Below are 21350 nucleotides of genomic sequence, written 5' to 3'. Positions count from 1 at the left end.
GAAACGCTCTCTGTTGTAGTCTTGAGTTTTCTTCTGGGAACATAAAGATCATAATATCAAGGCATATTCAAAAAAGGGCAAGTCCTGGACTGGTTGATTTGCCTTAGTAGTGTGTTGAAACTCACGTTTATGGTAAGGGGTGTGACATTTCTGAAATATGCTCAAAGCGGTTGACTAATCAAAACATACGGGTCTAGCCAACCAATCAGATCACATTGTGCTTTTCGGAAGGGCTTCATAGAGAATGTTACTGACAGACTGGGAAGTGAGGTGCTGCAACCAGGGCCGTCATTAAAGGGGCGAAATGTGGTGACGATTCTTGGGGCCTCTGGCTTTCGTGGGAGACAAACCACACTGGGGCCGTGGTAGCATGAAAACTTATTCTAGTTGACCCCAAAAACAAAACAGGTCTGTTCACTTATTGTTGAGATTAATCTTTGTGGTGTGCTTGATAGCCAGATATAGTCAGACTGACAGCATGCACACAGTCTCACAGAAAATTGTTTTTGAGTGAAACTTGAGGAACGGGTTTAGTAAAAGTAAATATCAGATAAAGGATGGCAGTTGTAAATCCAGTTGAATCTAGTTGAGTCGTCTACTTTGGGAATGAGTAGTCTGTGATTTTTAGCACGTAAGCCTCCTCCTCTCTCTCTCTCTGTCTGTTCTATTTCATCGTCTGGATCAGTTAACACATCAAGTATGCCCATGAACCTTAAAGTATATTCCTTCTGGTGGCTGTTGAAGTAAAAAAAAAGATCTCCATAATCACTCTGATACCCCTCCTTCTTTGCACACACCACACTGGGCCCCCCAGTGGGGGGTGTTTGGTAGACCCCTTTGAGAAGGAGGACGCTCAGTGTGTCACTTACAGTTCATGTAGTTCATGTTGATGTTGTTGTTTTAGTTTTAGAAGTCCTACTACATCTTAGTTAGGTTGTTTTAGATATCTTCAACTGCATTTAATGTGAGCGTGTTATTTAAGCAGTATGGCACAGGTATGAGGGGTCTGAGAACCCCTACGTGAAGAAGCGATCATGTTTAATGGCTACCGTACTATTTCACAGCACCTCAATGACCTGAAGAAGGAGAACTTCAGCCTCAAGCTTCGCATCTACTTCCTAGAGGAGCGTTTCCAGCAGAAATTTGAGGACAGTAGCAGTGAGGATGTCCATCGCAGGGTGAGTGTCACTGGGCTTCTGTTAAAGTGTTGACATTATTAGCCATAAAGATCCATCATTTGCCAGTCTATTGCCAGAAAAATGCATATGTTTGCACATTTTATGATAATAAGAAAAGCCCTGGGACAAGTCACACATTTTACTACAGTTCATTGAACATGTTTATATTTTGTGGCAACAATGTTATGGTAACTTGTCAAGCCGTTAAACAACCTTAACCTGAAAATAAGTATTTTCATCCAAATTTAACAGCAATTGTGCAATTAAGCAATTATGAAATGCATTTAATTGTATTTAATGAATAGAAAAAAAGTTTTACATTTGAAACACACATGACAACTGTAGCTGAATCTGGTTACAGTATCTTACAATAAGCTTTTACATAAGTAAATTCTATTACTATAGCATATGTTTTGCTGGCTTGACAAATGCAAAGACCTAAAATAGCCTATAGATAGAGCCGCAGACACCCAACCATCTATTAAGTCAAACAGTGAACAACAACTGCAGCCTGGATATGTGGCTATTTAAATAAACAGCATTAATATGGATCAGCAGTCTCCTGCACCTGTCACAAACTGACTATCGGCACGGAAAAAAATGGATTATGGGTAGAGTTGACTGGCTGACTCTGGTTGGGTTTGGTTACTAGGGGGAAGTAAAGGTGACACTTTCAGCTGTTGTCCATATACTACTATACTAGTCTGGAGCACAGAAAAGAGTGTATCATGATGCATCACTATGTTTAAACATATTTTGTTGCGTATAGAGTGACATACAGGTCCAAAAGTCTCTGATCACATTGAAAATTTGCGATTAATGAACCAAAACTCTTCACTCAAATTGTTATGCTCGTAATTTGTAACAACAACAACAAAATCTCAGACTTTTGGACCCTGCTGTATATTTATGCATCACGTGCCAGGTCACATATGGAGGCCCATTATTCCTAAGGTGCATGGTTATAATATTTATGCATAAACAATTAATATTGTTATTAAAACTACACCATTATTACAGTATACATGGCCCAACAATTTGAACATTGATTAATTAGATGAGCATGCATTCATATTTAATTGTACCTAAAATAGCATTGCTTAGCTGTTCTGGAAACTGATACTCACAACTGAAGTGTGTGTGTGCAAACAAAGCTCAAAGACACTGTATTATTGCCAAAAACTGGGCTATTTCTGTGTCTGACCTTTTCAAATTAACCTGATAGAACAAATATATGTCCTACTGACCCCAATAACAAATCATTAAGAATGACATATATGACAGCTGCTCCTGAGTGCTCTCATTCATTAAACACTATTTTACTGGCAAAGCTTTCTGATGGTTATAACGGTATGTATTAAAAACATACCTATGCACACACAAGAACTAGCAGGCACTGATCTCTTGCCAGCTACACTGAGTATCTGGTGGTGAGAGTTATAAAAGTCTCTGTTGCTGTGGCCTGGTGCATTGTGGGAAGACAAAAGTAAAGGGGTCAGGTTTGAGTGCCTGTCAGAGAGAGTGAAAGAGCAGGTGGTTGGCGTCTCTTGTTCTATTTTAGGGTCTCCCCACACCCATGAGACTGCAGCTGCACGTGCAGAGAGCTCACGCAAGCTCTGCAGACTCAGCAGAGAAGATCCCTGAAATATTTACACTTTTTTTTTTTGTCTTTATTCAGACAAAAAGTCTGTTGGAAGAAATAAATAGTGTTGGAAGCAGGAATTTCTAATGGACAATTTATTAGAGTGAATTATAATTGAACAGAAATAAAGACAGGAATGCAATGTGGTAGAATGCTATGCAAACTCTGAGACTTTTCATGCTTTTTTGAAAATCATATTTCTGAATGCAATACCTGCAAAAGCAAAACACAAAACATTTTTCTCCAGATCCTGCAAAATGTTATTGCAATCTCTCTGTTTTTCAGAACATTGAGCTGAAGGTTGAGGTGGAAAGTTTGAAACAAGATCTCCAGGAAAGACAGGAACAGCTTGACAAGGCCCTGTGAGTATCAAACAACTTTATATATATATTTATATACACTCACCTAAAGGATTATTAGGAACACCTGTAGAATTTCTCATTAATGGAATTATCTAATCAACCAATCACATGGCAGTTGCTTCAATGCATTTATGGGTGTGGTCCTGGTCAAGACAATCTCCTGAACTCCAAACTGAATGTCAGAATGGGAAAGAAAGGTGATTTGAGCAATTTTTAGCATGGCATGGTTGTTGGTGCCGGTCTGAGTATTTCACAATCTGCTCAGTTACTGGGATTTTCACGCACAACCATTTCTAGGGTTTACAAAGAATGGTGTGAAAAGGGAAAAACATCCAGTATGCGGCAGTCCTGTGGGCGAAAATGCCTTGTTGATGCTAGAGGTCAGAGGAGAATGGGCCGACTGATTCAAGCTGATAGAAGAGCAACTTTGACTGAAATAACCACTCGTTACAACCGAGGTATGCAGCAAAGCATTTGTGAAGCCACAACACGCACAACCTTGAGGCGGATGGGCTACAACAGCAGAAGACCCCACCGGGTACCACTCATCTCCACTACAAATAGGAAAAAGAGGCTACAATTTGCAAGAGCTCACCAAAATTGGACAGTTGAAGACTGGAAAAATGTTGCCTGGTCTGATGAGTATTGATTTCTGTTGAGACATTCAGATGGCAGAGTCAGAATTTGGCGTAAACAGAATGAGAACATGGATCCATCATGCCTTGTTACCACTGTGCAGGCTGGTGGTGGTGGTGTAATGGTGTGGGGGATGTTTTCTTGGCACACTTTAGGCCCCTTAGTGCTCAATTGACCAATCGGTAAGCCCCGCCCCCCTTAGATACTGTTGCTAACTCGGACAAACAAACGGCGTTGCTAACAGTCTTACAATGACAGCTGTCAGTGTGAACAGAATGTAGCGGACCCTGTCTGAATGATGGCCAAACTTTACTGATGGTTTATTAAGTTTATTACCTCGTTTTTCACTCAACAAAAAAAAAAAATCACCGTAAGAGTTGAACAAACAAAGCAGAAGTGCACATAAACGTCTCATTCACAAACTCTCTCTCTCCGTTGCATTATCACTAACATACACAGCAAATTATACAAAAACACTCATACAACTACTAACAGTAAACAAACATATACAGACCGTATGCCTTTTCAGGGGTGCTAATAAACTGTAAACTTTGTATCTGAAAACAACTCAGAGAAACTGCGAGTGCGTGCTCTCCCTTTCACCACCCTATATAGACTATAGACTATAATACCCATCAAAATAGGAGTCCTCCTTAGTAAGACAGATAATGTAGACCTTTAAACATATCTAAACTCACAGAAATATAAAACATATATACAAAAATTCTGTGGCACAGAAGGACCACCTCTCGTCGAGGAGCATTCAAGTGGGACTTAAATATATAAAAGATTTTAAAATAAATGTGGGAGATTCATTTGGAAGCTAGGATTTACAGATCACAATGCAAACGGGAGAAGCCTCTTGTTACGGTCGTCACGATCGCTACAATGTACATCAACACTGTTCATGTACCGCAGGGTAAGATTAAATTAATGTACATTTAACCAGTTTAATATGGAGAGGTACTGAAATGCAGACCTTCGTTTATGTGTTTTTGACCTACACTGTTAACGTTACATGATGTGAGAACAGTTGTTATTATGTTAGCAGGGAATCACTAACTTAATCGTAACTTAATGAGAGTGTGACCACCAGAAAATCCTCTCAGGATACCTGGAATCAGTGTTGCAGTACCCCAGGCACATCGTTTTGCCATTTTTGTAGCATAAACACCATCAAACCGCTGAGAGCTTCGGATTTTCCAATGCATCTCTATGGCGCTGAAACCTAAAAATATCAGAGTTCCGGTCCCAGCGCAACTGATACTCAACTGCCATTGGCTCATCTGCGTTCGAGGGGCGGGGCTTACCGATAGGTCAATTGGGCATCGTTTAAATGCCACGGCCTACCTGAGCATTGTTTCTGACCATGTCCATCCCTTTATGACCACCATGTACCCATTCTCTGATGGCTACTTCCAGCAGGATAATGTACCATGTCATAAAGCTCGAATCATTTCAAATTAGTTTCTTGAACATGACAATGAGTTCACTGTACTAAAATGGCCCCCACAGTCACCAGATCTCAACCCAATAGAGCATCTTTGGGATGTGGTGGAACGGGAGCTTCGTGCCCTGGATGTGCATCCCACAAATCTCCATCAACTGCAAGATGCTATCCTATCAATATGGGCCAACATTTCTAAAGAATGCTTTCAGCACCTTGTTGAATCAATGCCACGTAGAATTAAGGCAGTTCTGAAGGCGAAATGGGGTCAAACAGTATTAGTATGGTGTTCCTAATAATCCTTTAGGTGAGTGTACACTATATTGCCAAAAGTATTGGGACACCCCACCAAATCATTGAATTCTGGTGTTCCAATCACTTCCATGGCCACGGGTTTATCAAATCAAGCCCCTAGTCTGCATGACTGCTTCTACAAAAATTTGTGAAAGAATGGGTCGCTCTCAGGAGCTCAGTGAATTCAAGCATGTTACCGTTATAGTCCATTCGTGAAATTTCCTCACTACTAAATATTCCACAGTCAACTGTTAGTGGTATTATAACAAAGTGGAAGCAATTGGGAACAACAGCAACTCAGCCACAAAGTGGTAGGCCACGTAAAATCACAGAGCGGGGTCAGCGTATGCTGAGGCTCACAGTGCGCAGAAGTTGCCAACTTTCTGCAGAAATAGCTACAGACCTACAGCTATTGATAGCTACAGCTACAAACTTCGTGTGGCTTTCAGATTAGCTCAAGAACAGTGCGTAGAGAGCTTCATGGAATGGGTTTCATACAAATTTCAACTAGGCTACAATCACACAGCAGAATATTGTTGTCAGTCCTGAGTGCTAAATCCAGTTACATTTAAACAGTTCAGTTATAAATAAAAGTATAAATTAACTGACTCCCTTACATTTTGTAACTCTCATACCTGCATTTTGAGAGCTTATATGGACAGAATAATCTATTAGTAAATTATACCAACACTGACCACGTGAATGTAACCTTTTAGTTAAGCTATACAAATATAAGAAAACTATAAAGTGAAAATATTTTGCTAAGTTTCATCATAACTGCTTTCCATATAACAAAGTCTTTAATTAAGAGAGCAGATCGTGAAGACAACCATAATCAGGAAACTGTGAAAGCAGCTGAGACAGAAGTCTGTGTTCTGTGAATCTGTCTTTTCTTGAGTCTGGTGATCCTCTCTCTCACTCATAATACCGGGCGGCTTCCAACTGCTATCAGCATAACTGCTTCTCATTGGCATGTGCAACTTATCTTGCTATAGTGCCAAATGCAAAAAGCCAGATCCCACCGCCAAGTCCATGTCGAACAATTATCAGGTTTGGAGGATAGGACAAAGTGTCATGATGTCTTTGAAACGTGTTCTGCAGCACATGGCTCTGTGACCTTATTTTGCTGATGGAGAGGGTATTTGAGCCCCTTTTTAGACACATGAATACACACACACACACAGCCGTTTAAAAGTTATGTCGGTATGATTTAAAATGTCATACTTTCTCCAGTCTTCAGTGTTACATGATCGTCCAGAAATTATTCTAATATGATGATTTGCTGCTCAAGAAACATTTCTTATTATTATCAATGTTGAAAAAAGTTGTGCAGCTTAATATTTTTGTAGAAACCCTGATACAATTTCTTTCAGGATTCTTTGATGAACAAAGAAAAAACAGCATTTATTTAAAATATTTTTTGGTAACAGTTTAAAAGTCTTTACTGTCACTTTTGATCAATTTAATAAAAGAAAGTTGAATGAAAGTTTCAATTTCTTAATGCACCTGTCTATGGTGACAAGAGCTAATTCATTCTTACTAAAACACACAATGAGCAACTCAATCCGCACGTAAGTGGGGTTAAGTTTCGTGCTGGCAGAAGCTTTGCTTTTTCTTGTACAGTTGGATGGAAGCGTGTCAGCAATGTTTAAATTTACAGTAGGATCCATTGGCCTTCAGGGGATCACCTATAAATGAGACCCCCTTCCTTCGTGTTATTCTTCAGGTGACATCATTGTTCTGTGTAAGGGCCAGTTGCTATGTGTCATTTCCATCACACGCTCTGTTCAGTTCTGATGATGTGTTTACCGGTGACCTGAGTTTGAGTCTTAGCCATCAAGCAAAAAATCCCCTCATAGTTTCTCCTCACTTTCTTCTTCATAGCTTCCTCTAAGCCATCTCTCAGGTTCACTGAGGACTAAAAAAACGAGCAGAACTGAATGATATCACCTCCCGAGCTAAATGACATGCCTGTAGGCTGTGATTACTAACATGTTGTAGTGACTGATCAGGACGATCGCTCAGACCGCTTGTTGCTGTAATTGATGTTCTGGCACGGCGCAGTTAAAAACCCAGAGGTGCCGTTTGCTCTGGATCAAACAATTACAGCGGGGTCAGTGCCGCAGCCATCATCACGTTCAAAAACAGCTCAGCTGCAATAGAGCAATGGGGTCTGGAAAAGCTGTTATGAAGTCCCCGAGAGGTTTCTAGAGCACAGCATTGAGTGAAAGGCTCTCACAGACACTCCAGAATACTTAAAATGTCAGAGCAACACCCTTCACACACACAAAGAACTGTTAAAAAATCCCAGAGGAGACGTGAGCAAAGATTGTTACGACTCACCTTTGTGACTCTCTTCTTTTGCTTTAATACTCTTTGGGGATCGAAAAATGAAATTAAACTCTTTTACAGAGTCTGAAAGGTATGAATGTGCTCAGGGACAAAGATTAAATAAATCAAACACGACCACTAGCAGTAATTTCTTTTTTGATGTCTTTTTTGATGTCAATCTCCCTCTGACCTTTTTGATGTCCCCCAATATATATATATATATATATATATATATAGATATATATATATATAGATATATATATATATTGTCAAAGGTTTTAGGATGCCTGCCTTTACATGCACATGAACTTTAATGACATCCCATCCCAGTGTGTTTATGGGAATTTTGACCATTCTTCTGGAAGCGCATTTGTGAGGTCATGTTGGACGAGAAGGCCTGGCTTGCAGTCTCGGCTCTAATTCATCCCAAAAGTTGAGGTCAGGACTCTGTGCAGGCCAGTCAAGTTCCTCCACACCAAACTCTCTCATCCATGTCTTTATGGACCTTGCTTTGTGCACTGGTGAGTAGTCCTGTTGGAACAGGAAGGGGCCATTCCCAAACAGTTTCCACAAAGTTGGGAGCATGAAATTGTCCAAAATGTCTAGGTATGCTGAAGCATTAAGTGTTCCTTTCACTTGAACTAAGTGGCCAAGCCCAACCCCTTGAAAACAACCCCACACCTTAATCCCCCCTCCACCAAACTTTACACTTGGCACAATGCAGTCAGACAAGTACCGTTCTCCTAGCAACGCCAAACCCAGACTTGTCCATTGGATTGCCAGACACAGAAGCGTGATTCGTCACTCCAGAGAACACATCTCCACTGCTCTAGAGTCCAGTGGCGGCGTGCTTTACACCACTGCATCTAAGGCTTTGCATTGCACTTGGTGATGTAAGGTTTGGATGCAGCTGCTCGGCCATGGAAACCCATTCCATGCAGCTCTCTACGTACTGTTTTTGAGCTAATCTGAAGGCCACATGAAGTTTGGAGGTCTGTAGCTATTGTCTCTGCAGAAAGTTTGCGACTTCTGCGCACTGTATGCCTCAACATGCGCGGAACACATTTTACGTGGCCTACCATGAGTTACCCGAGTTGTTGTTCCCAATTGCTTCCACTTTGTTATAATACCACTAACAGTTGACTGTGGAGCATTTAGTAGTGAGGACATTTTAAGAATGGACTTAAATGAAATGAATTTCACAATTGGCAACCTATCACGGTACCACACTTGAATTCACTAAGCTCCTGAGAGCGACCCATTCTTTCACAAATGTTTGTAGAAGCTGTCTGCTTGCTTAGGTGCTTGATTTTATACACCTGTGGCCATGGAAGTGATTGGAACACCCAAATTCAATGATTTGGAGGGGTGTCCCAATACTTTTGGCAATTTAGTGTGTGTGTGTGTATTTATATATATAATTATATATATATATATATATATATATATATATATATATATATACAGTGAGGAAAAATAAGTATTTGAACACCCTGCTATTTTGCAAGTTCTCCCACTTAGAAATCATGGAGGGGTCTGAAATTGTCATCGTAGGTGCATGTCCACTGTGAGAGACATAATCCAGAAATCACAATGTATGATTTTTTAACTATTTATTTGTATGATACAGCTGCAAATAAGTATTTGAACACCTGTCTATCAGCTAGAATTCTGACCCTCAAATACCTGTTAGTCTGCCTTTATAATGTCCACCTCCACTCCATTTATTATCCCAAATTAGATGCACCTGTTTGAGGTCGTTAGCTGCATAAAGACACCTGTCCACCCCATACAATCAGTAAGAATCCAACTACTAACATGGCCAAGACCAAAGAGCTGTCCAAAGACACTAGAGACAAAATTGTACACCTCCACAAGGCTGGAGCAATCATTAGAAAATGGAAGAAGCTAAACATGACTGTCAATCTCCCTCGGACTGGGGCTCCATGCAAGATCTCACCTCGTGGGGTCTCAATGATCCTAAGAAAGGTGAGAAATCAGCCCAGAACTACACGGGAGGAGCTGGTCAATGACCTGAAAAGAGCTGGGACCACCGTTTCCAAGGTTACTGTTGGTAATACACTAAGACGTCATGGTTTGAAATCATGCATGGCACAGAAGGTTCCCCTGCTTAAACCAGCATGTCCAGGCCCGTCTTAAGTTTGCCAATGACCATTTGGATGAGCCAGAGGAGTCATGGGAGAAAGTCATGTGGTCAGATGAGACCAAAATAGAACTTTTTGGTCATAATTCCACTAAACATGTTTGGAGGAAGAAGAATGATGAGTACCATCCCAAGAACACCATCCCTACTGTGAAGCATGGGGGTGGTAGCATCATGCTTTGGGGGTGTTTTTCTGCACATGGGACAGGGCGACTGCACTGTATTAAGGAGAGGATGACCGGGGCCATGTATTGCAAGATTTTGGGGAACAACCTCCTTCCCTCAGTTAGAGCATTGAAGATGGGTCGAGGCTGGGTCTTCCAACATGACAATGACCCGAAGCATACACAGAGGGTTACCAAGGAGTGGCTCTGTAAGAAGCATATCAAGGTTCTGGCGTGGCCTAGCCAGTCTCCAGACCTAAACCCAATAGAGAATCTTTGGAGGGAGCTCAAACTCTGTGTTTCTCAGCGACAGGCCAGAAACCTGACTGATCTAGAGAAGATCTGTGTGGAGGAGTGGGCCAACATCCCTCCTGCAGTGTGTGCAAACCTGGTGAAAAACTATAGGAAACGTTTGACCTCTGTAATTGCAAACAAAGGCTATTGTACCAATTATTGACATTGATTTTCTCAGGTGTTCAAATACTTATTTGCAGCTGTAACATACAAATAAATAGTAAAAAAATCATACATTGTGATTTCTGGATTTTTTTTATTTTTATTATGTCTCTCACAGTGGACATGCACCTACAATGACAATTTCAGACCCCTCCATGATTTCTAAGTGGGAGAACTTGGGTGTTCAAATACTTATTTTCCTCACTGTATATAAACTTACTATCAAATAATAATAATCATCAGAACAATTATTGATAATAAATAATGAGAATAATTATTGTCATAAGGTAATCGGAATGTTACTTTCTAGAAATTAGGAAGTCTAAGGGGTAAATTCCTTCAACATTTGTGCCATTGTAGGTGTTCACTAACCAATCACAGTCCAATTTAACCAGGTGCAAAAGACACAGTGCTGTGCATATATAAATTATGTAACTGTCATTTATTTCAGTGAAAACACTTCTTTTCTTTGTAAATTAGGCGTATTATAGATTTAGCGCTGTTTGCATGACACAGTTTTGTTTAAAAACATTGCTGTGTACTTTTCTATTGACCATGGTAGAAGTAATAATAGTTTTAGACTCTTATTTAACTATGAGTCAAATCCACTATGGCACAGGCAGCATTCAGATCAAAAGCATCTTTTTCCCATTTGTGTCCGTGGATTTGTTTTGGCGCATTCTTTCCGAATTGTTCACTAAAGCTGTTTTGTTTGTATTTTGTTACTTCACAGAACCACAGCAGAGAGTCTGACCAATCAGAATGAGGTGGAGGTGCAGCGTCGCTGTGAGGAAAGGCAGCAGGAGATCGGACACATGCAAGAGATTCTGGAGACCAAAATCCAACTTCTGCAGGAGGTGCACATTACATTCCCACACAAAACAAAAACTGACACAAAACAAAAAATCCTCATCTACAGTGTTAGTATTTAAAACAATTTTGCTGCTTTTGGTTACTTACTCTAGTAAGTGTGTGTTTTTGAAGGAAAGTCTGTATAAGAGACTTTATAAAATCCTTTACTTAACATGTTTTTGCATGCAGAACCAAAGCCATTTATTTTATTTTATTGCGTTTTATTGCATTTTATTGCCATTTTTATTTTATTGCATTGCAGTTTTTAGCATTTTATTTTATTTAATTACATTGCATTGTATTTTATTGCAATTTTTACTTTCAGGAGGCTCAACTGGCAAGAAGTGAAGCAGAAAAAATGGCTTCTCTGGCTGACTCTGAGACCCGACGTTGTTTGGCCTTAGAAAGGAGGATGATGATGGAAATACAGGGGGGAAATGAAAGCTTGTCTGCCATGGCACAGCATGATGAGATGGCTGAGAAGGACAGGTAAACATTACAGCACTGACCATGAAAATGACTGAATACGCTGCAGTTAATTCAGGAATTGTTTTAAATAATGTTGATTATTCTGATAATCAGTTACTCAATCTCTGACACTTTTTTCTCTCTTTGTTTCTCTTAGGTTAATAGCAGAACTGAATGAAACTGTATGCACGAGAGAGCAAGAAGCAGCCGATCTGAGTTCACAGAGGGACGTCCTTACCACAAAACTAACTAAGCTGGAAGAGCAAGTGCAAAGCCTCAACTTTTCCCTCCAGCAGAAAGAGAAACACGCACAGGTAGCTACACAATAGGACCCTCCATCTAAATGCACACAAAGGTTTAATGTAGCCCTGATAATCAATAACCCTCTTAAATCTGTGTCAACCCTGCAGCAGCCAGTGTGTCACAGAATAATGCTTTTGGGCATATAGCATACTCACACAAACTTGCATGCTCACATAATTGTGTGTTCTATGTGATTGTGCATGTGACATCTGGCTCTACTGTACTCTTCAGTGTGGTTAAGGCAGCTAACTAGGTCACTTTGGCCTCTGGCCCCTATTCAACCCCAAAAGAGAAAGTGGGTTCAGATATCAGACTGTATTTATAAACACATACACACACAGTCATGCCATTGCAAATAGGTCATGGCACATGCAGGAGTGATTCAATACTTCTCCCAGATTAGTATATTTACATTATGGGTATAAATCACATAAACAGGGAGATTTATATTAACTTAACCTTCGATTCATATGTAAACTGAGACGTATGGAATTAGTATAGCCTGCGTGTAGATAAACTTGTTTAACATTGTAACAACAATGAATCAACTTGCCTAGAATATGCAAATTGACACAAATGCAAAGGAAATTGTTTAACCCTATAAAGCCTACTGTATCATATTTAATACGCAAAGTGATCAAAACCTGTTGTGCACAATCTACAACAGGCCTTCTATTAAAAGTTGTGGAACTTTTTGTTGTGAAATCTTTATAAAGTAAAGGTAAGATTAACTTTTATATTGTTATATTTAAATATGGACACTTACTGGCCTAAAGCAACTTAGGTTCACTGAATTATACATACATTCATGTTTAAATCCACCAAATATGATACATCAGGCTTTTGAGGAACTTTTATTTGGACATTGATTGGACACATTATCATTGTATTGTATTCCGGAAAAAAAAAGAAAAGAAAAAAAACCTACAGAGCTTTGATAATAAAACTAAGCATTTAAATATCTTTACACTTAAATATCTTAACATTTATTATTGGGAGATAAAGAGTGATGTGTCATATGTATATGCATTTTTAGTAGTCTGCTATACTATTATTAATATATTATTGATTTACATTACACGCTATCAGAATTTCTTCTTACTTTTTTGGCCATATAAATATCAATAACTGCACCAAATTGCATATTTTTGCTCAGTTTGGGCCTCTGAGTCATAAAAGCCTGATGTATTAAATATGATAATTAACAAAAAACATGCCAACTATTTTTTTCTAGATGAAAAAAAAATAATAATAAATAATATATATATATATATATATATATATATATATATATATATATATATATATATATATATATATATATATATATATATATATATATATATATATATATATATATATATATATATATATATATATATATATATATATATAAAATTATTATTTTATTATTTATTAATTTTTTTTTTTTGTCTAAAGGATCAATAAACTGTTCCATTTCGAATAATCATATGTCAGGCTTAACAGGTTTAAACAGAAAAACAAAATCAAAGGTTTTTATTAGTCTTTAAAGTGTGTGAAATGGCTTGTTTTGGCAAACAGTAGGCTACATAATTTTCTATTTTTTAGACCCTCAGAGAAGAACTGGCTCATAGAAAAAGCAGCACAGAGCAGGAGATGCAAGTAAGACTTTTTCTTCTATTATTATTTTACTAGTTACTATAAAGGTATGAATGAATGGTCCCATTTTTAGGAAAATGGCAGTAATTTAAATGAACAAGTAGCATCACCAGTGTGCTGAGAGCGACATCTAGTGTACAACCATAGCAAGCTGATAGTAATTTTTGTCATGCCATAGAAAGAAATGATACAACTGAGGGGTTAAAGAGATATGCTGTATTCAGTTCTTTGTTTAACTAGGGTTTGCAAGGTGACGGGTGATATCTATTTTTGAAAACCTGGCACTTTCTTTCCCACAGTTAAACAAAGTATTCCAACTTCAAAGTGATTTTTCAAAATGCAATTTAGGCCTAAAATAAACAATGATTTACATAACACTGTGCACAGAATAATAGTGAAAACCCACAGTTAATTTTATTGTCTCTCAACAGCTCCTTGCCATCACTGTCACTGGTTGACATAAACAATGAGATAATACTACATTTGCCTGATTAGGATAAATAGGTTTTTGATTAAGGCTGTTTTGTGTTTTAGCACTGTTATGGTGTTCTGTCTCAGTTGTCTAAATTCTAGAGACATTTGAATGAAAAATCCACACAGGGACACCACAAACTGCCGGAATGTGCAAATATGCCATAAAACATGATATCATTCAGTTATTTCTAGCTATAATAAATAGAATCAATTGTAATTTATAAGAGATAAATTGATCCATCTATTCTATCCCCACAACAAGGTTGGTGTGTGGGTGTTGATAGCAAGTCTGGATGTTTAAATATTTGTAAAATCAACAAATGACATTCTTCACTGCTGCCATTTACATGCAGTGTTGAAACGCAGCATTTAATTGACCCATTACAACTGCACATTTATTATAATGTTAATAAAAACAACCATTCACACAAATTCAAGATTGTAACCAGGAATATTTAGATTAGTGCTGTAGATATTATGAAACCAGGATGTCTGAAAATCAAAATCACTTTCCCAGTTGAACTTCCTTTGGTTAAAATGGAAATAAGTATGTAAAGTAGTGTCAGCATTTTCTTGGCTTGCTCCCTTTGTTCGACCGGTAGAACTGCATATGCCGAGGGGTGATCGGTGAATTTACAAAAACACCATTGACAAGCAATGCACGATTAACGATGACTTAGATAGTAGTTATAATATAATAGCATATTCGGAAGTCAACAGCCGTTGCTACGTTTCAAAAACGTAACATATATTGTAGAAACGCATATTTGCAACACCCCTTTTTTGTCCAGAAAATGGTACGCGCCATTTTCCCTGCCTCACTCTTGCCACATCGTTTGCAGCTTCACTCTCTGTACAATGAGACCCGATTTTACACACAGAATATCAGCAAACCTCTACTGTGATCATCCGGGGATAGAATATGATATTATTTCAGTTTATAAATCGTGTAATGGTGGTTATACGAAAATGACACGGAGTCGGGCGGTGGGATTTAAATGATGTCCTGTCATGTCGGCGTCTTCACAGAAGAGCGAATGAAACACTATCTGGACCGCGCGAGTGAAGGACAAAACACGCATCTTTATTTCCATTGACGAGGACGAGCATGTCGACATCGAAATCAACATCGAGATTTGTTTCCAGCGATATATATATCTAAAGAACGATCTCAAGGACATGGATAAGGACATAAATACTACAACTTTAAGATAAAGTGGATAGATTAGATGACGCCTTTAATTTATCACAGCCAATGATAAACAACCTGACGTGGAATTATGATACTTCTGAATTAATATACATGTATATATTTAAAAGATAATTATTATTTTCCTTTATTTTTTGAATGACTTGTTTTCCATTGATGGAACTGAAGAAGAATGGAAATTTAAGAACTTTATATGTCATGACATTTTCACTTTCGCTCTTGGTATAGTCTTGGCACAAACACCCCTAGATTATTATTCAATTGAAGATTTATGATGTTGGACTCAAAGATGAAGGACGTGTGTCGCATCTGTGCAAGGGAACTGAATGGTAACCAACGCCGATGGATCTTCCACCCAACTGCAAAGTTGAGTCTGCAGGTTCTGCTGTCCTACGCGTTGGGCAGGGAGATGACCCGTGACGGCCGGGGAGAGTTTGCCTGCAGCAAGTGTGCCTTCATGTTGGACCGAATGTACCGCTTTGACACTGTGATCGCCAGGGTGGAAGCGTTGTCTGTCGAACGAATGCAGAAGCTCTTGTTGGAGAAAGACAGGCTCAGACAGTGCATCGGCGGACTGTACCGCAAAAACAATGCTGATGATTCTGGAGTGGATGGCGGCGCTTCGGACTCTCCTGTAGTGGACTTCTCCAGATTGGCTGAAGTTGAATACAGTGCTCTACTGCAGGAAGATCTGACATACTCTGTCTATGAGTCCTGGGCTGAGCAAGGCGCTCAAGAGCAGGTTCAAGACCATCAATGCCCTGTTCATAATCAGTGCCATACGGCAACGGATGCCACTTCATGTCCCCGACCCAGGAAGTGCAAAGGATGCGCTGGGCTGCGTGTGGCAGATTCAGATTATGAGGCTGTCTGCAAGGTTCCCAGGAAAGTGGGTCGGAGCACTTCCTGTGGGCCCTCTACACGGTACTCCGGTAGTGTTCTGGACAGTGCTGAGGAGACCGGCCCATCCGCACCAGAACCTGAACCGGTCGAGAACAACCAAACTCGCCGCCCCAGTGATCCAGAGCTCGTCGGCATAAGTCCTGCCTCCTCTGTGGAGTCTTTGGACACTGCTGTAGATCTCACCCAAGAGTCTCATCCAAAAGTCCATCCTAGCACCATGCAGGGAGAGTCTGAAGAGGAACAATCTACTATCAGGAGGCCTGAGTCCAGGCCTGGTTCCGTGTGTGGACTTGATATGGCCCTCAGCCTGCTTAAAAGCTTTGAATATCACCCTCTCCAGAGTCACAGGGGTAGTCGGATTCCTGTGCTCCTCAAACCTAATGCTACACCCATGGAGAGTCCTTACCCTCTGCTTCAGGTGACCCCCACTGGGATGGAGTGTTCCTTTTCCCCCCATCTACCAGATGCTCCTAGCATCCAGCAGGAGCTTCAGCTCGAGTTGGCAGAAATGGAAGACCTGTGGTTGGATGATTATGTTCAGTGCAAGCCATCAGGGCTTCAGAAGGTACATAAGAAGACCTAAGGATTCGCAGACAAAAACAAAACATCAAAATGAAGAAAAGGAGGAATTAATGAGGGTTGTTAGAAAAGAATCTTCTTTGGACTGTCAGTTTGTACACATTAGGCCTATATTAAAGGGATAGTTCACCGAAAAATGTAATTTCTGTCATCATTTACTCACCCTCAAGTTGTTGCAAACTTGTACAAGTTTCTTTGTTCTGCTGAACACAAAAGAAGATATTTGGAAGAATATTTGTAATCAAGCTGAAAGAGCAACCATTGACTACCACAGTAGGGAAAAAAATACTATGGAAGTCAATGGTTGCTCTATCTGCTTTGCTACAAACATTGTTCAAAATATCTTCCTTTCTGTTCAGCAGAACAAAGAAACTCATACAGGTTTGGAACAACTCGAGGGTGAGTAAATGATGACAGGAGTTTCATTTTTGGGTGAACTATCCCTTTAAGACAGAGGAAAGATGAATTTCTAGGGCACAAACTAGATGAGTTGATCAAAGGACTCCCTCAGGCTTTTTTGTTCCCAGAGCTCTCCAGCTCTCTGATTGCTTTTGATTACTAGGTTACCCATCATCTTCTTAGCAACTCTTTCATAGCAACTGTTGTTGTGAGCAACAATGCTCCCTGCCACAGGCCAGTTGCAAAAAATATAATTATATTCTTGCTCTTCTAATGAAGGCATATTGGCTGTGTAAATGTATACACTACAGCTAAAAAGTTTGGGGTCAGTTTTTTTTTCTTAAAGGTGTATTAAAATGCATTTATGATGCATTAAATTGATCAAAAGTGACAGTAAAGATGTTTATAATGTTACAAAAGATTTCTATTTCCAATAAGTGCTGTTCTTGGAACTTTCTGTTCATCAAAGAATCTTTGAAAAAAATTTATCAAGGTTTCTACAAAAATATTAAGCAGCGCAACTGTTTTCAGCATTGATAATAAGAAATGTTTTTTGAGCACCAAATCCGCATATTAGAATGATTTCTGAAAGATCATGTGATACTGAAAAATCAGCGTTGCCAGGGATAAATACCATTTAAAACCAATTATATTAAAATAGGACAAAGTTATTTAAAATTGTACAAATATTTCACAAATTGTACTGTATTTTTGATCAAATAGATGCAGGCTTGGTGAGCATAAGAGACTTCCTTCAAAAATATTAAGAAATCTTACTGACCTAAACTTTTGAACTGTAAAGTGTATATACCTTAAGAAAACAGTATGAAGTATTTATGATCTTTTTGGCATTATTACTTTTTGTAATGTTTAATCTAACCTATCAAAAGGTAAACCCTAATTGTGTGAGCACACGTAGCAACATATAAAGCAACAGGCAATGTGAGTAATCTGATCTTTAGTGTTCACAGCCTGCAGTGTTGTACAATGCACAGCCAGTTGTAATCACTGTATGTTACTGTAGACAGGGCTGGATCAGAAACCTTATCCTCCAGTTATTAGTGCTACTGCTATTGTGCTAGACAAACTTTTATTTTTGTGCACAGTCAAGTCTCTATTTATTATATAGACTAATTTTTAATTATAATTTTAATTATAAGGTGGTATGATAATCAGTAATTAGAGACAGAAATTATGAAGTGAAAATAAAAAAACAAGGAAGTGAATGGCATGCCGCCATGGAAAAATAGGACTTCCTGAGGAAGTTGTAGAGGGAGGCTATGGCCTTAAGTGTTTGTTCAGCACTGCGTGCACTCACATCAATACACGTTTTTTTTTCCTGAGCATATGTTCATTTAGTAATTGCAGACTTTATATTATGCAAGGTGTTTATTGAAAGTAAAGACATGAAACAGCATATGCAATATATTTAAAGGATTAGTTCACTTTAAAATGAAAATTATCCCATGATTTACACAGCCTCAAGCCATCCTTGGTGTATGACTTAATTATATATAAATATTTATTAATGTAACTGTGATTGTATTCGTCTGAAAGAAGTCATATACACTTATGATGGCTTGAGGGTGAGTAAATCATGGGGTAATTTTTATTTTAAAGTGAACTAGTCCTTTAACTTCCATAATGTGAATAATAAGTAGGAGATAATGAAGGGTTGATTGGATTGGTTAATGTTCATTTCCCCTGGCCAGGTGATCTTGGTTACATCAGCAGAAAAGAAAACTTGCATCAAATTTGAATAAACTTTGCCATCTCTAAAACAAGTAACTATAATCCTAGAGTTTAACGTATTTGTTTGTGTGATCTGTCTGTGTCTCAGAGGTTGATTGAGGAGCAGCAGAGTCAGCTGGCGGAGTATGAGAACGCAGCGGGTCAGTGTGTGAGTGAACTGCAGAAGGCCCAACAACAGGTCCAATCTCTCCAGACCAAGATCCGAGAAAGCGAGGCCAATAATAAGGTATTGACATCAAATGTAAAAGACGTTTTATCAAGCAGCAGTTATTTGTCTTTTGACTGTCGTGTTGTTATGGTGTACTGTTGTTTGCTGTGTGTGTTGCTATGGCATTGTTGTGTCTCAGCAGGCATGAGAATCATTAAATCATTATTGCACTGAGCTCTTTTGTTTTGTTTGTGTGCTCAGAAGTTACAGCAGAGGCTCGGGGACATGGAAAGTGAACTACGCTCTGTCAGAGAAGCAGCATGTGGTCAAGAGAGAACAATACAGAACTTGAGTGACTCGCTCAATACTAAAGACTGTGAGGTATGTCTGCCCCTCAAGCGCAAAGCAGTGACTGGAATATCAGGCGTTTTTCACAGGCTTGAGACACACTGTTTGGCATTTGGACAGACATTATTTGACAGCATTTTTCAAACATACATTAAATAATTAAGACATCAATAACAGGTTAAAGGGTTAGTTCACCCAAAAATGAAAATTTCCCCATGATTTACTAACTCTCAAGCCATCCTAGGTGTATATGACAGTCTTCTTTCAGACGAATACAATCGGGAAAAAATGCCCTGGCTAATCAAAATTTGAAGCCCCAAAAAAGTGCATCCATCCATTATAAAAGTTATCCACATGGCTCCATGGTGTTAATAAAGGCCTTCTGAAGCGAATTGTTGGGTTTTTGTAAGAAAAATATTCATATTTAAAACGTAATAAAGTAAAATATCTAGCTTCCGCCAGATGGCCTTATGTATTCAACTTACGGAAAAAGCGAAACTGACGCGACATATGACGTCGTACGTAACGTAAGCGGTTTGAACTGCGAGAGATGTTACACAACTTTTCGTAAGTTGAATTTCTTCTTAACTTGTCATATACACCTAGGATGTCTTGAGGGTGAGTAAATTATGGAATAATTTTCATTTTGGGGTGAACTATCCTTTTGTATAAAGATATAATGATTTTTCAATACAGTGTATATATTGAGATTTCATTAAAAAATAACATAAATGTCAAATTCTTCCCCACTCTCTCCCCTTTTTTTAATATAACATTCTTACACAATAGTTTCAAAATGATAGATAATTTGTTTAGTGTGGCTTTAAGTCAATATGCAATCCTTAATAGATTTTTTAAATCTTGAATTCAAACTATATTAATAATGTAATATTAATACAAAATAATGTCCTTCATGCTAGATTACTGATCTCCACCGGCTCATTGAAGAGCAGAATGAACTTCTGCGATCTCTGAAACAACAGAACAACCATTACCAGATTCAGCAGCAGCAGGTGGGAATCCTCCTTCAGTAAATCTCTAAGGGCACGCCCCTCAAAGTTTCATTTGTATCAGTTCTGTTTTACACAATGTTTTATTACAGTCACTAGGGAATGATAAACCCATTTTGATGACTATCTTGTTCTCTGTCCAACCGTCCTGACTTCTCGTTGGTGCAGGTGTCTGGAGTGGCTCCGAGCCGTCTGCAGGCTGATCTGTTGGACCTCCAGGGCTCTCTGTTCTCAGCCCAGCTTGAGCTGCAGGGCCTTCAAAGAGCACAGCAGCAGGGCCAGAGGCGAGAAGACGACCTGGCCCGAGCAAACCAGCGCCTCCAGACTGACCTGCAGGGAGCCCTGCAGCACCACCAGGAGGCAGAAAGACACAATCAGGATCTACTGGCTGCTCTAGAGAGGGCTCGCTTTGAGGTACAGCAAATGGAGGAGAAGTGGAGAGACGAAGGGAGACAGAAAGAGAAAGAGGTCGAGGAAACAGAGAAGACCATCCGAGAACTAAAGTCCTCACTAGAGCACAAAGAACAACTGATACAAGTAAGACATACAAAGAACATTTTGATTATTAGCTCTAGTATTAGTACCGATA

General features: G+C 39.1%; 1 protein-coding gene across 13 annotated transcripts in view; it reads left to right on the top strand.

Moving 5' to 3' along the window:
* The window catches only part of pde4dip (phosphodiesterase 4D interacting protein), an 81874-nt gene that overhangs the window by 28412 nt on the left and 32112 nt on the right, over window positions 1-21350 (top strand). For 10 of the 13 annotated variants that reach the window (XM_079831735.1, XM_079831733.1, XM_079831737.1 and 7 more), the window contains exons 1-5: window positions 15259-17090; window positions 19344-19481; window positions 19665-19784; window positions 20672-20764; window positions 20930-21298. In XM_079831735.1, coding sequence (XP_079687861.1) covers window positions 15894-17090; window positions 19344-19481; window positions 19665-19784; window positions 20672-20764; window positions 20930-21298 — 1917 coding nt within the window. In that variant the 5' untranslated portion in view covers window positions 15259-15893. Of the gene's footprint in view, window positions 1-1064; window positions 1179-3105; window positions 3183-11407; window positions 11532-11851; window positions 12016-12151; window positions 12309-13887; window positions 13942-15258; window positions 17091-19343; window positions 19482-19664; window positions 19785-20671; window positions 20765-20929; window positions 21299-21350 lie in introns of those variants that run through there. The other 3 variants (XM_079831729.1, XM_079831740.1, XM_079831730.1) reach the window with 1 other exon arrangement.

This window comes from Gobio gobio (assembly GCF_949357685.1).
Source record: "Gobio gobio genome assembly, chromosome: 12".
In the NCBI taxonomy this organism is placed as follows: Eukaryota; Metazoa; Chordata; class Actinopteri; order Cypriniformes; family Gobionidae; genus Gobio; species Gobio gobio.
This window is presented reverse-complemented; position numbering and strand designations above follow the sequence as displayed.